General features: G+C 42.9%; 1 protein-coding gene across 2 annotated transcripts in view; it reads left to right on the top strand.

Moving 5' to 3' along the window:
- arhgef25a (Rho guanine nucleotide exchange factor (GEF) 25a) overlaps positions 1-17,763 on the top strand; it is a 32,930-nt gene that overhangs the window by 11,524 nt on the left and 3,643 nt on the right. For both annotated transcript variants that reach the window (XM_070840056.1, XM_070840055.1), the window contains exons 2-13: positions 6,248-6,555; positions 7,101-7,211; positions 11,003-11,127; positions 12,665-12,731; positions 13,148-13,251; positions 13,497-13,566; positions 15,169-15,258; positions 15,838-15,930; positions 16,415-16,465; positions 16,572-16,649; positions 16,779-16,970; positions 17,233-17,413. In XM_070840056.1, the coding sequence (XP_070696157.1) occupies positions 6,248-6,555; positions 7,101-7,211; positions 11,003-11,127; positions 12,665-12,731; positions 13,148-13,251; positions 13,497-13,566; positions 15,169-15,258; positions 15,838-15,930; positions 16,415-16,465; positions 16,572-16,649; positions 16,779-16,970; positions 17,233-17,413 (1,470 nt within the window). The remainder of the gene's footprint in view (positions 1-6,247; positions 6,556-7,100; positions 7,212-11,002; positions 11,128-12,664; positions 12,732-13,147; positions 13,252-13,496; positions 13,567-15,168; positions 15,259-15,837; positions 15,931-16,414; positions 16,466-16,571; positions 16,650-16,778; positions 16,971-17,232; positions 17,414-17,763) is intronic.

The raw sequence follows: 17,763 nt of genomic DNA, 5'->3' as shown, positions 1-17,763 counted from the left end.
GGGGGCGTCTAATCAAAGACACAATGAGTTGCATTATGGGACATCAAGGATAGGATGTTTTTGTCTTGATTCATACTAGAGTCAAATATCTCAGTCTCTGCTGCTTTGATTTTGACCATTCTTGAACGCAGTGCTAAATTGCTGGAATGCCCCCTGGTTGGAATATGTAAATCATGATGTGATGAAGAGTGTGAAATGGACCATACTGGAATTTGACTGCTCGAGTGTGTGTCCCTTTGGTTCCCAGTATCTTACATTGAGGGAAATAAAGGCAGACGGTGCTAGGACCTTGGCAAGTCTCTCTCTGAATGGTTCTAGAGGAATGTCTGGAGTTTTCAGACCCACTAACCGCAAACTTGGTTCCAGTCTCTCACTGCCAGAAGCCTGACAGCAGCAGCAGCTGAGGAAAAAGCAGTGACTGCAGTGAGATTGCCCCTGTCATGCTGATGCATCCATTTTTGGTATAAGTAAAGTAAAGTAACTTTGGCTGAGATAGTTGGAGCAATATCTCACCAGGTAGCAGCAAATGTATCATAAATGCACAGCTATACCCATGCTGACCTGATTTTGCGAGTCAATGGCACTGGAGGTGGTTTAGATCTATCTATCACCTAGGGCCGTTTCGTAAGCCCTCATCAGGAGAAGTGTCTGAATCACTCTTCCACATTGTTCCATAGACAATAGGATTAATGCCAGCATCATCTATTCAGGTCTGTTTTTCTGCGACTGACATTGCTTTGATGCTTTATGCTGATGAAAAACATGCCAAAGAGTCTGGCTGAGTGCGCTGATGGCAGGAGACCGACCCTGATGGCTTGCTTGTGTGTCACTTGACTGTGTCTACCACCTATTTCCTTCTGTGCTCCTGGAGCACAGCAGTGTGTGTGCATGTGTGTCTGCATAAAGTAGGTCAGTAGGAGGACAGGAAATCTCAGTTCACTTGTCTGTCTGACTGCAATGTGTCTCTCCAAAAGTTCTTGCACACAAACACTCTCAAATGCGACATAATGATGAAAGCAGTTGTGCTATTGCACACATGTCCATGTTCCTATGCATAAGATTAGGAATTTGCCAACTTCCTGCTTATATGCTCTCAAGTACATTTTAAGCTTGTTCCCTAATCGGCCACCCCCCCTTCTTCTCTTCAGCATCTCATCCTCTACTCTCACTCAAGGTTTTAGCTTCAATCTGTCTGCCGTTTGTGCTTAACCTTCATTTGCTGCTTAATCATGCTCTCCCCATCAGCCCATCTCTTAGTCTCTCCCCCTTTTTTCTGCTAAAATTCTGACCTCATATTCACAGGAGAGATGTGCTAGCTTTATAATTTCAGAGGATTTCAGGGTTGTGGGTTCAGCTGCTTAAGTCGGACAGTCAGAATCACCAGAGAGGAGAAGAGAAGAGAGATGTTCCAAGTACTTTTTCCTTTGCTCCTGTGTCACTGTCTTCTTTGCCCGTTGGTTTTGCATGTCGAGCTTGTGCTGGTCTCAGCAGCTTTGGGGCATTGCATCACAGGAGGGGGGTGTGTGTCGTGATCCCAGAGCAGAACTCAGCGAAACACTGCAGTGCAGAGAGGGGAAGAGAGGGTTAGAGTGCAAAAAGGGGTGGCAGAGAAAGGGGTGGGGGCAAGTTGTAGAGATGAAGAAGAAGGGAAGAGGGAGAGCAGCCAAATGCCAGGATTTATTCATCAGAAGCAGCACAAGCAAAATACACTTAAATCAGCCTGGGGCCAACAGAATGAAATATAATGGCAAAAAAGTCAAAGAAAGGAGACAAAGAGTCGGGAGATTCAAAAGATCTTTTCATTGAGAATCACAGCTGACATGTATACAGAAGAAATTTAAATGCTTTACAGTAAAAAGCCTTGAAGAAAATGTTTCTGTAAAGGTTCATCAGAGGACAGTTAGAGATTTTCCAGTCATATGCTTCGAGTACTAAGTGCCTCCTTGACTCACAGGTCTTTCAGTCTGCACATTTGAATGCCTGAGTGCAGCTCAGGTACTGTTATTTCATGGGAAGAGTGTCCATTTCCTCTGAGTGGGTGAAATGTAATATACAAGTAGAGCCCAGGCTGATGAGCATAAGGTGGGAAGAGCAATGAAAGAGGGAGAGAACTGAGAAGATAAGCATGGTGTTTTGCGTTGTTAGCGGTGACGCATGCAGGCGTCTGGTGCCTTTGTGTTGACTGCGATACTCTCAGACCCCCGGAGTTGTGATCTGTGAGTTGCTGGCACTGACTGGCAGCTTTAAGAGTCTCTTAGACTCAGCTGGACGTTTGACATGTTTGGCACTGTGGTGACCAGCAGGACGCCTGCCTCTGATGTGCTGTGTGTTGTTTGGTCCGACAGGTCCACAAGTAAACAGCATGCAACCACCCATCTGGACAGCTACCACCCTGGGAAAGTGCACATGTGCCATTTTTGTGTACGTGCAAGTGTGTCAGCACTGGGCACCTGCATGTCTGTCTGCATGTGTGTATTGGTGTAGTCCAGCGATGCCTAAATTGCCTATATGGTCCCAAGAGGATGTAGGATTGACAGAGAGCTCCAGACTGGAGTGGCTGTGAACAAGTTTGCTCCATTACAGTCAACGCTTTTAGCCTGATTTGTTGGCTCAGCAGCACTCACTTATCAACTGATCAATAAAGGGAAGTTGGACAAAACTTACAGCACATCCACCAACAATCTGGAGGCTGCTTTGCCTGCATGATTTGCCTTATTTTCTCTCCCGTCTTTGCTTTCAAATGCAAATTGACAGGAAATGTTCATTTTATTTAATCATATCCAACCTCACATCCATAATCCAAACCTTTGTGACCCTCATGAGAATATTATATCGCATGTTTACCCCTTCCACATGACTGGGCAAGCTGTGACACAGATACTCACTGGATAATTCAATTGAGCTGCAATTAAATTTGAAACTTTGTTGAGCAGACATGGTTCACTGTAAAACACATGAAAAAACTAAATAAACATGAAATGATTTAGAGCTGCAAAAACCAAACAAGAAAGTGATCTTCAGAAAATTAAGTGGCAATTGTTTTGATAATCAAATTGACCATTTTCTGCTTTTCCTTGTCTGATACTATATTTTTTGGTTTTAGGCTGCTTTCTGACACCGAAAGAATAAGATGATAAATCACTGTGTGTGATCTAATCACATTATGGATAAATGAACCATAGACTGCATAGACTCTTGCGTTGGCCTTTCAGGCAGTAAGTACCACCAACAGTCCGTGTTGTGAGTGAGCAGCATCAAGATAAAGTCTGGAACTACTTTGCAGCAGAAACCCACTCTGCTCTAAAGTTACATAGCACAGCAACTTTTTGGGCAAGCCTCCCACCGGTCTGCTGCTCAATCCTTTCAGACAGTGAGTGGGCGACTGGTGAAAGCCCAGCATTAACTGAATACCACAGATCGGACCAGCTTAATGCAGCCCTGTTGCCTTGTGCATTCAACTGTCAATTATCACTATAAACAATAGTCAAGTTGCATTAACGAATCAACCTGGGCATTCTTTTCTTAGCAGCACCATTACGGAGATGAATGTCACTGAGCTTTAGGATACAGCAAGACAGAGAGTGGGAAGAATTGTTTTTTTGCCTTCATTTCTGGTGTCACTGCTGTATGAGTGGAGAGATGCTTCTCTGAGGGGAAGCTCATCAGTTCCTTTTGTTTTTTACAGTTTCCTTGCTATTGCTGTGATAAAAACACTGTATATGCGCCCTGTGATGGCATATAATACGGAGATTAAGCTTTGCAGGATCTACAGGGAAAGCAACCAATATACACAACCATCAGTTGGGGGAACTGCACAGTTGCCATGGTGACAGATGCAGATGTAACAATCTTTATTAGAAAACCGGTAAATTATGTACACACGGCACGTTGTAAATCTGTGCATTTGACACAGCCACTGTGTCATTCTGACGCAGAGCTTCAAATCATAAAGCTGCATGGCTGTCTCCACTCACTTTTAATTGCTTCCAGGCACAGAGAGTGTGTCAGCCTCTCTTCCACCCTTCTTCTTTTTTGATAAGCTATCTCAGCTGATGTCTGGGGCTGGCTAGAAACTCTGTTACTGGCTGTATGTCTGCACTGTGACCCCTAAACCCTGGCCTGGCTGAACCTGAGCAGGGAACACTGGGAAACACAACCCTCCAGGCTTGGCCCTTGTTAGAGGTCAGAGAAGCTGGGGTTGGGGTTATCACATGTGCTCAGCATCATTTTTACATCCACTCCTCTCTCTCTAGTGGGGGACCTAACTCAGTGATGGTGCATGCTTTGCCTCAGGCTTTTTTTTTACAGCACCAGCCATAAATGCAATAGCTTTCAGATGATTTTTGAGGTCCCATTGCCTTCTACAGCTAAGACGTTTAACATCGGGCAAAGGCTTGAACTAAGACTGCTGTTTCTTCTTTATGTCATCTTGCTGTCTGTACCCATGTGTTCAAATTTTCCGCCTATTCCTAGCGGGGTGTAGACATCCCCCCTCTTTGTAACCCTCTCTGCTCCTTGTCTGTTCCCTCTTTTCAACCCCCCCCCCCCCACACACCACCACCACCACCACCAAGCTCAGATCTTCTTACACTCCCCAGTCTTTCATGTGGATGGGGGTGGGAGTGGTGGAAGAGAGGATAGGGAAACAGCAACATTGGGATCACACACACACGCGCACACATACGTATACATGCACACACACACACACACACACACAGACATGCATGGGGAGACATGTTGGAGAAAGATTACAGGGAAATGCTGTTTCTGTGGTGACATATTAGAGGTTTTTGTTAGCAGCCAAGATCCACAAATTATCCATTTTACTCAAATTTATCTACACTAGTAATTTGATGTCATGTTGGTTGCTTTGTTAGCCATTTCTTAAACTCTGTGGCTGATGTCCTTGCAGTTGAGAATAGGCGACATTTTTACACAGCTAATTTTCATTGATGAGTCTAGTGGTTACTATTGTATTTCCAAGGGAAAGAATTGAATGACTGAGTGTGGAAATGCTCTTGCTTTAAGTATGAACTTTGAGGGTGAGTTTATTCTGTCTTTGCCTTTGAAGACAGTGCACTCAAAAAATGGGCCGCGCTGTGTCAGTGTGGCTCCTGCAGTCTGGGTCTTGCGGAGTTGTGTTGATAAGATCTTCCTCTGTGGCTCACATAAGGAACACTGGAATGAGGTCAGTGTTGTCCTACTATAAACAAATGCGATACAAACTATTTGAGAAGTGTGTTTTCTTGGGTACTGAAGGTGACTCATTTAGTTCATCCATCAACTTTGTCACATTCAGTTGACAATTGGTTTAAAATAGTGGCTTTATTTGAACAATATAATCCATGGCTGTGAGTCTTAGCAGGAGAAAGTGTTCTTCCATCTGTTGGAGAGTAGTGATCAAGGGTCAGAAGTCGGGTCTAGGGCAAGAAGACGGATGGGAGGCATGACTGAACTGCATTTGCACACAACAGATAAAACACTCCAGACACAGAGGAAGAGCTATCTCAAGACTGAGGAAGGCAGGAGGATGGGCGGTAGGGTTGGTTGAATGAGGCAGGATGGGAATGGAGGACAAGACAGAAAAAACAAACAGCCCCAGCAAAGATCTTCCCTTCTACAAAGGATTAAAGTGGATGTCCGGTCCCAGCTCACCCCCCTGCCCACTTCCCATGTCCTTCTGACACTGCTGCACAGCAGCCGGCCTGCAACTGGTCCAGAGTCGACCGTCCTGACCTCTGCTGTCTGCCTTGCATCAGAGTGTGCGCTGGTCATGTGATTGGATGCACAGCTCAAATTTTAAAACCATGGTCTACTTGACGTAAACAGCACAGCGCATCATTTATGGTGCGGCTCACAGCTGCACAGCTGTGTTTGAAGAGGAAGGCTATTTATAAATCCATTCTTTATTTTATTTCTCTTTACTTCTCTTCTCCTGGTGTTTACACCTCCTCTGCTTCCACTTCTCCGTCACCTCTTCCTGACCTGAACCGCTGCCCTCATTTAATGGTCAATCAAGATTTATAATGCCTTAAAAAATACTATTTTTAGCACTTTTTTGTTCATAGATATATTGATTCATTGACTGTAGAGGTCTAAATGTGGAGAGTCAGGGTGCACTTTGCCATTTGACCGAATAAGCCTTTATTTACTAATTGCCTACCTCCACATTATTGTACCCTCAGACACTCAGTGTTTTACCAATAACCTTCTGCTCTCTCTTCCTCTCCCTGTCTCTTTTCTCCAGACTCATACTCGGCAGCAGGCAGTGAGGGCAGCATCTCCACCTCTGTGGCGTCACTGCCCCCGCAAGCATCAGGCAGCTCGGCCCCCAGCTCCCCGGGCTCCAGGCGCTCTGTGAGCACCCTGAAGAAGTGGCTCACCAACCCTGTCCGCAAACTCAGCGCCGGAGCCACCGCCAAAGGGGAGCGTCAGGTCCGCAAACTTGAGGGAAAACCTCCACCTCTTCCGTCCCACAGTCACAGCCAGGACCTGGGCAGCCCTCCGAGGCCTGACGAGACTCTCACCATCCTGCCCGTCACCCACAGAGAACTGGTGAGATGTAAAAAGCTGTGGCAAGGATGCATCATTTTCTTTTTCTTGGACACATAAACTAATCAAACAAGGCTCTGAAGACCGGCTTTGTGCTTCAGGTTCTTTTATTATATATTTGACATGAACCACCTCTTAAGTAAACTCATTAAGTTGAATCATACAAGGCCTTCTTATGAACTGGTTCTGAAGTAAATATGCAACGCTTCAGTCTTATATCAATACAAACTAGTCTGTGGTTTGTTTACATTAGGTAGCTCAGCAATATCACCAGAGAGGCAGGTTTGATGTAGGATTGATCCACAAAATACTGAGTACATTGGCAGGTGACGATGTTGTTACATAACAGCAGCAGTGCTGGCTCAGCCCTCAGGAACTCACGCTGCCATGTTCTGTGATTCATGTGCTCTCTTTTGCTGCTGTGCAGCTGCCTGTGTGCCTTTGCGTGTCTCTGTGCTCCCCAACGCATGAGCATGCCACAGAAATTTTGCATTGTGTTTGTATTGTTTTAGCTCTAGTGTGGACATGTGTCTGTGTGTGTGTTCCAGGAGTGGAAAGATGGTCTGGCAAGCCCTGAGGACCTGTCACCGGCTACACTACAGTCCCCCAGCTACATAACAGACTCACTGATAGGCTGCACATCACTGCCAAACACCCAGGTCTGTCTGCATGACATGAAATAATGTATACTTTATCTAACCTGTTGTATTTGTCACCACATATTAAACACACGTAGTAACATTTGTCAGGTAACCAGAAAACTTAAGTGTACCCTTATTCTTTATGGAATCAATAATTAGCTATGATGAGATTCAAACTAGGCCCAGTGATTGGCTGGCGACCGTTCCAGGGTGTATCCTGCCTCTCGCCCAAAGTCAGCTGGGATTGGCTCCAGCCCCCCTGTGACCTTTAAGGATAAGCGGTATAGATGATGGATGGATGGATGGAGATTCAAGCTCGCAGAAGTAAATCCATTTATGGTTCATTTTAGCTGACAGTTTACTGTAGACAGTCTGAGAGGAGTAGCAGTAATACTCTCAGTGAGGACCCAGCCTGGTGGGGAGGTGACATAAGTACTGTTTGTCTCCATGGCCCTCCAGCCAGATCTGGAAATGACTAACTCTAATGCTGCTGGTGGAGCTCAACTACCAAGCAAAACAAACAGACAGATGCACACAGGAGCGATGCATTCTGCAACCACACATATACACCCATTACCATGGTCGCAAAGATATATAGACCCTCACGTATAGACATAGAGCACACACACACACACACACACACACACACACACACACACACACACACACACACACGTAAAGGAGTCTTAATGAATACAAGGTTCTCTCAGAGCAGATCGATGCACTAGAAGACCAGAGGGCAGGGTTTGACAGTGACCTGTGTGATGTATGACTCACATTCAACATGTTATAAAAGGACATGCCTGGAGATAAATATAAAAAAACGCGAAATGGCAGATGTAATGAAAGATGACTCCACTTCTATGAACCGACAAAGAACACCATGTGCACACACGCTTTCATCAGTTGTTCGTGGCAAAGGAACATATCAGGTTGCTCAGAGGGTCCCTGTTTGCTGTGCAGCGGAAACATGGCAGAAATTGGGACTTGCTTGAGCTGCAGTAATGTTGAATGAATCAGCAGTGTCTGAGCAATTAACAGTAAAACAATAATAATATGAGTGTTTGAGCATTGCAGAGTGTCTCCTGTTTGTGAATCGACACCAGAGCACTTAAATCCTAATTTCAGTCTTAACAACACATCAAAAGCCACTAATACGATTACATCAGAGGGATGAGGTCAGTGCTTTGGTGTTTTTACTGCCAATCTTTGCAGAGACAGAGGTAGAGAGAGGGGGGGAGGTAGAAGTAGAGAGATTAAATTATGTAGGTCAGTCCCTTCTGAGCTGTGGTCTCTCTACCCCACCTTCAATTACCACATGTCCACTTTTGTACCTACCATTTTTTCCCCCCTTTTCGTCACACTGTTGTATGAAGGTTTTAGTAAGATGTTTATTGTTTCTTGGTCAATGGAAAGTTCTTGTGGTTTTCAGCAGAAGCCAGAACTTCAGATCACAATATTTATTAAATTGCTTTTCCTGCAGAGCTCTTTGTACAGTCTGTCATTCTGACCCACAGATAAAAACATAAATAACTTAGGAGCCGTTTCTCAGTGAAACAGGAAAAAAATAGTGAAAAGAAACGAGTGGTGCTGTTCTGCTGTGAGCTCTTCAAAGCCACCTTTTTCTTTGCAGCACAAGCAACAATGCTGTTAAATGACAGTTTCAGCACTTGAGACCATGTAATTGTATTCCTCCTTAGCAGAGTACCGTACCTCTGATTTGTGCTAGTATGTCTAAGGATTGATGGGCTCTGTGAATGCTCTGCTCCATTACAAAATAAGAAATTACTACTACTACTACGACTACTACTGCTGGAACACACCAGTTTCAAGCTTCAGCAAACATTCCTGGGAATGATGCTTTACAACTGGTGTTAAAAACATCACATTTAAAGCCATAAAGAGCTGCATTTCTTTATGCACATGAAAATCCCTGAATATAATTTTATGTGTTCCAACAATTAATAGTTAGTTTGTCCCCAAAGGAGCTATGAAAAAATTTGAGACATAGTTACAAACATAAAATAGAATAATAGATGAATATTGTGCTCTTGGACAACAACGAACAGCAAAATTGATCTTTATTTTACAATCCTACAAAACATTTTTTGTTTTAATATCAATATTTTTAAGATGAAAATTTGCTTTTTGATTGCTTTCACTTGAAACGTGTTGCTTAAGATTTTTTGAACCATTCATTTTTTCAGATAACAGAATCTGATACAAGCCCGTTCTAGATCGATGGATCTGTTTGGACTTTTTTTTTTTAAGATCCTACACAAAAGAAGAGCACGACTTCTGCTTTTTCTAAAACTGTTGTCAGTTTTTTCGATGGGTTTTGTCAGTAGAAAAGCAAAACTTGCAACAGAGGGAGGCGAAGGGAATTTTTCCTGTGGGCTTTGCCACAGCACATCTGGAAGTGATCAGGGAGCCGGGGAGACCTGTCAGCCAGGCTGGAGCACTCCGAGCGGGGCAAGACGAGCTAGGGGAGCGAGTGTCTTTATGGAGCCTCTCTGTCTCTCCCTACACCCAATTCTTACTACTTCACTTTGTCTCGTTCACTCTTTTTCTCGCTCACACACACACACATCACTGTGAGGATGCCAATGTTTATCAAGGCAATGGCAGGTATACAAATTGGACTAGGCCAGAGGAGAAAAGAAGAATGTCTGTCCCTTTTTCCATTTGCTTATATGTCTATCTATCCAATCTATCTATTTATTTCTCCATTAGGCAGCCACCTGTCAGGGGAGTCTGAGGGATTAGGCATATGTCTGTGGCGTGTGTGCAGGTTTGTGTATATGTTTAAGGTGGGGAGGTTCTGCATGACTAGGACAATGGGGCACAGGGATTAAGGTGAAGACAGGAGGCTGCCTCCATAAATTTACACAGTCAGGAGAGAGTGAATGGCGTGAAAAGAAATGGCTGAACAACATGGCTAAAAATAGGCAAGCGGGAAGACAGTTCTATGTAGATACAATTGAACGGAGAGATGGCAGCGAGTCATTTTACAACCATACAAAGGTGATAAGTGTGTTTTTCGTGAGAGACAAATAGGTTACATAAACACGAGGGAGGTGTGCAGATGTGAGGTATGTATCTACTGAGTTAGCAATGATTTTAGTCTTACAGGCTTTGTTGAGGTTTGCACAATGACTCTATATTTGCACCAAGACCCCAACAGGAAATGATATCAATTCCAGGAAAAAGCATGAAAAGGAGGTCATGTGTATAACATATGAACACAATCGATTAGATCTGAGTAACCTCGGGTTTATTCTGCATGCATTTAGGCAGTACTGATAATAATAAAATTAAAAACTGTGATGCATTTAGATATCTGTTTGAATCCTCAGCTGGCAAAACAAGAAAATGTGATTTTTGAATTCATTCATAAATCAGAAATGTAATATCATTGCCGTGCATGTAGTAATTGTATTCCTCCCCCTCTGAAGCGAAAACTCCATTAAGAACCTTCACAGCTTTATTTGTCATCTCCTACAGTTATGGAACCTGTTGCTCCCTCTAACTATTTATCTTCTAATCTCTTTCCCTCCATCTATCTGTAGCTGATGTGCACAGCACGGATCATTAACGGTGACAATCTGATTCTGATCTTCTTATCATTCAATCTCTGTTCCTCGTGTCTGTCTGCTCTCTCTGGTCACCTTGGCAACCTGCCTCATTATCATCTCTCTCTTGCTCTTTATCTGCATTTGCGTACTTTATTCCTGACATGATCCACAACACTGGCACTGGACCTTTGATAAACAGTTTCTCTGTCTGTGTGTCTGTCTGTGCCTCCTCAGGACACTCAGTCCACCAGTGTTTTGCCAGATGACAGTGGCTCTGTCTTGATGGACGACACCTCCAGCCAATGGTCAGCTGCGGCTGATACTGAGGAGGAGAGGAGGAATGCCTTAGAGAAAAGCATGTACGTGTTGCATTGTGCTGCCACATATTCTGTAATTAAATGTCTTATGGCACAAACTGTGAAGTTGTATAATGTAGTTGTCATCTAGGAATACATACAATTTAACCTCTTAAATTGATTAATTTAACTTAATTTAAAGTCTCCACCATATCACGCTCATATTTTAACACACAAGTAATTTTCTATGTTCACCATCAGAGTTTAGCATGTGAGCATGCTAATATTTGCTAATTGATACTGAACACGAAGTACGACCAAGGCTGCTGGGAATGTCATGAAGCAGACAGTTGGTCATAAACCAAAGTATTTGACAAACTGAATTTTTGACCTCGTGGTGACGCTAGTTGAGAAGTCATTAGGATGCATCATTTGTCTCGTCTTGTCATTTGATTCCAATAGATATCAAACTGTCTTTATCAAAACAGATTGGGCCTCTTTAGAACAAAACATTATGACACATCACCACCGTAGGAAATGCTCAGGCTGCTGAATTCCATTTAGCTGCTTCAGCTTTAGGATAGTGTGCGTACTGGTTCCCTGTCATGCTGTTATTGCTGACTTGGATGGTTCAGTAGAATGAAGCTATGGTTAATGTGATTACTGGTACTTTTTCCTACTATGACAAGACTAATGTCCACTGCGGAAAAGGTCTTAAGTGAAACTAAGTAAAAGATGGGTAAACTCTTTGTTTTAGTTTTCCCATAATCTGTGAGTCATTTCCTAGGCTGTTTCTTGAGAAAGAACTATGCAATTTGATGCTACTTTAGGGAAAATAGAGTGTTCTAAGACTGCAGGCTACATATACTGTAAGTACATGTGTACCTGTTTGAGTTTTCAAGAAAGAACCAGGATATTAGGATATAAACAGTTGCTTATTTGGTTAAATTAGACCGAGTAAAACATGGGAAACTATTAATTCATTTGTTGGAATGCTGATTCACCATATTACCACATTTGCTGAATGTTATACTTGTCTGTATTTTACACTTGCACAGACAAATTTGACAAAATAATGGTAACCTAAGGTCCACTTAGTAATGTAGCTCTCTCTGAAGCTTTCAACTGCATCTCACAGTCTTTATCAGCTTTATTATGACCATACTCACGTGACGACAACTGAGCCAAATCCATTGCCTGATGAAGACTGCGGCATGCAGTTGAAAGCCTTTTGAAAACGCTAGTAAATGGACATTGAGTTAAGATTACTTCTTGAAAATGTTTTTTTTCCTGGATGAGTATCAAATTTCACACCCAAATTTTGCATGTTCAGCTGATCTGCTATAGGTTACGCTAATTCATTTGATTTAATTGAAAGTGGACAAGTTGAACACTGTCTCTATTTTTCCAGTGCCTAGAACTTAATCACATAGTCTTTACCAGGAAATTTCTGATTAAATTACAATTTTGTTTCATGTCCTTTCTGGAAAATTATCAGGAAACTGGGACCCATAAAGTGTTACCAAGATTTTCGCAGTGTGCAAAATAAATTTGGTAGCATAACTCTAACACTAATCCTCCCTCATTTGTATCTTTATAGGTATGTGCTGAAGGAGCTTATTGAGACAGAGAAGCACTATGTGGTTGACCTGGGGCTCATAGTGGAGGTAAACCTCACAGTCTGCCAGCTAAGAACTTACAGTCTGCACTGACAGAGAAGAGGGAATTTAGTCATCCACCCAGTCTGTCAGAGAGAGCCTTAAATCCTTATCATCACAGTTCGTCCACTTTCCTCCACACTTTGGTCTGCCTCCATCCCGCTGTCTCCACTCTTAAGCAGATTTTGTGACTTATTAGCTTGAGGAGTATTATGTTGCAAGGCGATCCATCTTCCGGCCTTAAATAGCTGGAAGTGTTTTGGTTCATGGAAGCATTCTTACCATCTGAAAATTCATGAGCTCAATAATAGCTGTTGTATGGTTGTTGTGGTGTGACACAGCTATATTTACTGGTGTGATTCAGAGCCAGATGTTGGCTTTTGTAGGTGTGAACAGACCTCAGCCGTTCTGTCATTTCCTTGCAGGGCTACATGGCCACAATGACCTCCAAAGGTATGCCGGAGGACATGAAGGGAAAAGACAAGATTGTTTTTGGGAACATTCACCAAATATTTGACTGGCATAAAGAGTGAGTCCCTGATTTTTTTAAACGCATTTTATTTCCACATGTGGCAAATGTATGTAAGTTTTGATGCAGTTGCATTCAAAGCGAAAGACAAACAGTGATTTGCAGAGTATTGTGTTTGCGGTAGAGTGGAGGACAAAGGAACAATAGGTCAGGAGACAAATCTGACCTTCCGTTTTGGGGATGATTGTGCTTTTGTGTGTGTGTGTGTTTGTGTGTGTGTCTGTGTGTGTGTTTTCTTTCTGTAGCTACTTCCTGGGAGAGCTGGAGAAGTGTTTGGCAGAACCAGAGAGGCTGGCTCAACTCTTCATAAAACATGTGAGTATGACTACCTTGCAGGCACACACACACACACACACACACACACACACACACACACACACACACACACACACACACACATCAGTGGAAGTGTCTACGTCTACTTCCTTGTGCTGTTTGCATGAGGGTAAATAGAGCTAAGAAAACATGCAGCACTCCTGTTTATCCTATACCGTAGCTCTCTCCTTCTTCCTCAGCTGCCAGCGTCTCTCCTTCCACTTCCCTGTTACTGATACGTCTCAGTCCAGGCTGTGTTTTTATAACAGTGCACACGGCAAACACTCACATACACACAAATGACACACTGGCCAATTTCCAGTCGGGGCTGGACTGGTCAGGAAACACAAGGGAAAAAACAGTCAGAAAAGACAACAAGAATAAGATGAGGAATAACAAACCCTCGGCTCAGGCTCTTTGATATGAAGGCTTTTTTCCACCCAAAATGGCGACCTATTTCTTCCTACACTTCTTTACTTGAAAAATGAGAGGAGCAAAAAAGCAAAGTGATACATGCAAGAAGCATGCATCACAGTTAAGTATATTGTTCTTAAAATTGAATAGACCCTGAGCTGGTATAAGGTCACAGGGCTTATACAGGGAGAAAAATTAGATTTATGTATATTGGTTAAGTGGTGGCACATGCAGACTGGGCAGACATGATGTGTAATTTGACTAACTTGGCTTCGCTTCTTGTCTGAAGATGATTAAGTTAAATGTCTGTGTGTCTTTTTAGCTATATTCACTCTGTCTGGTTGTGGCTCTTTAAACAAGTCAATAAGGCTCAGCCCACTGGATAATCAACTTAAGTAGCCTGTGGGGGAATATAGAAACTTGTAACTAAATCTAAGTGTGGTGTCAAACTGTGAAAACAAGCAGACTGAGAACATGGCCCTAATGAAAAGCAGAAAGCCCAATCCGCTTTTAACAAGGGCTGTGTCATCGATATGCAACATATGTGCTCGCTCACACACATGCAACATATAAACACATGTAAACATGCAACCACGCCAGTATTCTAAATGCTGGTAGACAGGTACACTCCACGCACAGCAAAATCCCTCATATTTCACATGTAGCCGTCTTCTGCAGTGTTACACGATGTCCATATTCAGGTGGAGCAGCTCACCGTCTCTAGGTTACAGAGTCATCCAGCCTGTTGCTAGGTACAGTCTTATATCGACCGACTCTAAAAGGGTCTGGTTACACTGAAGGTAACCTGGGTAAATTATACATAACCTGATGCTCATCTACATGTAACTCCATTAGGGCTCTCAGGGCTGCCACATCTGCACTCACATGCCAATTAGTCACAGAAGACTAAGCGCTAACCAAAAAGAGTCAACTTCAAAGGCTCCAAGCTCTGAGACAAATCATTATTGCTCTGCTCCCAAAAGCAACCTGAGACACTGCACTGTGAATGTGTATTGTTGTTTTTGCTCAGGGTTTTTCCATTTATTTGTAATGCAATTAAAGATACATTTTCTCACAGTGAGGCTCATGTTGAAGTCTTAAAGTCTTTTTCACTTTGTTGCTAATTTGTATCAAAGGTTCAACTGAATCATTTTGTAATGAATTTTCTTTTAAACTTTTTTTTTGCAGGAGAGGCGTCTGCACATGTATGTTGTATACTGCCAGAACAAGCCGAAGTCGGAACATATCGTCTCAGAGTATATCGAGACTTACTTTGAGGTGTGTAGCTATTAGCATTTAAATGTTTTCGACCCTACATCCTTTTCAAGTGAATGTCTGAAAATAGTGAAAATTTCCATCAAACTTCCTCTGTCAAAGATGACATCTCCACTTTGCCTGTTTTTGCCTAACCAACAGTCCAAAACCCCCAAATAGTCCATCAAGCAGATGTTTGGGATTTATATTTAATGGATGACCTAAATGACTATAGAATTATAAAAGTTGTTATTGAGTAATTTTCTGTCCATTGATTTGTTGATTCAGGACAAACACCTAATACCCACATTGTTCATCTGCCACTCGGGCTAGTAGTTGATAAAGCATTTAGTATGCATGAATGTCTAACTGCTCCTAAACTATATATTATACATGGCCATGTGGGTGTCTTTTCAGCTGCCATTTATTATTCAGACTGTCATCACATTCTTTTCATTGGCAGTAAACACAAGACAAATAGACAAAGAGTATAATCCCTGTGATATCTAATCTTTATTCTGATTATATTGGCCATTAACTAGTTTTGTGCTGTAGCTGTCATGCTGACTGGTGTCGTGTTGTTGTGTCCGTCTCCGCCGTCAGGAGCTGCGGCAACAGCTGGGCCACAGGCTGCAGCTCAACGACCTGCTCATCACACCTGTCCAGAGGATCATGAAGTACCAGCTGCTGCTCAAGGTGAAAAGCAGAGCACTGATGTGTTGTTGATCTCACACACACACACACACACACACACACTGGTGTCACACAGTTGTCTGACACACTCAGCAGGGTCAGCCATGGAGTTGTAAACATATATGCACACACACATACACACACACACTCACAAACACACATACACCCCTCTGTGGAGAAACAATGATGACACACCGGCAGGATTGTCTATTTGGGCGACTTTCCACCCTGAGAGGAAGACGCAAATTACATAATGAGAGAATGAGGGAATCTTACCATAGGATTTATGCAATCACATGGCAGTGGCTTTGAAGAGGATCATAAAATGACATCCCTGGTATTAAACGTTGCCTAAATATAAAACTTTGCCCTTTGGCATTCAAATGAAAGATGGGTTCACCACCCATAAATACTCCTCCAGATGTCCTCACCTTACTCTGAGCAGTAAACCTGGAATGCTCTGTCCATGCTGTGTTTATTTGAGCAGGACTTCCTGAAGTATTACACCAAAGCAGGGATGGACACAGAGGAGTTGGAGGTGGGTTTTTTGATTAATAAAAGTAAGGTTTAATATGATTTTTTTGTGTGTACAAAGCCATGCTGTTTATTAGTATGCTTGATAACAACCTCTATCCTTTAAACAGAAAGCAGTAGAAGTGATGTGCTTTGTGCCAAAACGTTGCAATGATATGATGAATGTGGGCAGACTACAAGGCTTTGAGGTATGTCTCAGGAATTTAGACCATCCTTCGCAGTCTTCAAAACATTTCTAATGCCAACCTTTCAGCCCATGAAAATCACACCGTAACCACTTCCTCTGTTTGTTGTTTTTGTCTTCACTGTGGTACTAGGGGAAGATCACGGCCCAGGGCAAACTGCTTCAGCAAGACACCTTCACTGTTACCGAGCAGGACAGTAGCTTTCTGTCCCGAACCAAGGAAAGACGGGTCTTCCTGTTTGAACAGCTGGTCATCTTCAGTGAACCAATCGACAGGAAGAAAGGTTTCTCACTGCCTGGATACATCTTTAAGAACAGCATCAAGGTGGGCGACTGACTGCTCAGCCTTAGTGAATTCACATCAGCTATGCAGGATACTTTAGCAAAGATGAGACAGTATATCTTACTCCCAGGTTATGAGTTACACAACAGATTTACACCACCCTAATTCTTGCCTAAATCAGCACACGTTATATAATCCCACGGCAGGGACCTTTTAGAGGCTTGCATGCGTTAGTGAAGTATTTAACAAGCAACTCAGCTGGATGGACTCGTCACAGATGCTAGTCAGATGTGATATGTTCCAGGTGAGCTGCCTGGGGGTGGAGCCCAGTGTGGACGGCGATGATGCGCGCTTCGTGCTGACATCACGCAACCCTGACGGGAGTGTAGTGCGCTTCCAGCTGCAGGCCTCCTCCCCTGAGATCTGCAGGGCCTGGGTCAATGATGTTGTTCAGATCTTGGAATCCCAGCGCAACTTCCTCAATGGTAAGTCCTAGCTGAGCTGCGTCTGAAGGCTACTCTATATCCCCCTCGATCCATAAATCACGTTTAGTCTTGGCATGTTTTCCATTTATTGACTTTGTTGGCAGCTTGTGTGCATTATTAGCAGTTGAATTTTTTTTGACTGTGTAGTTTTCGTCTATGGAAGCCCATTCCTGCCACAAAGAAAAGAAAAATGTTCTGAGTCAAAACTAAAAAATAGTCATGGTAACTCAAAAGTATGAGATGCCAATAAATGAAATACTTTCTGCTGAGTATCGTTAGAATAAAGCGTCAAGACTAAGTGGTGAATTTATGTGATACAATACATTGTAAACCATTTGGAATCAGATGTA

Source organism: Pempheris klunzingeri, chromosome 11, assembly GCF_042242105.1.
Source record: "Pempheris klunzingeri isolate RE-2024b chromosome 11, fPemKlu1.hap1, whole genome shotgun sequence".
In the NCBI taxonomy this organism is placed as follows: domain Eukaryota; kingdom Metazoa; phylum Chordata; class Actinopteri; order Acropomatiformes; family Pempheridae; genus Pempheris; species Pempheris klunzingeri.
Note: the sequence above shows the minus strand (reverse complement) of the source record. Positions and strands in the feature narration are given on the sequence as shown.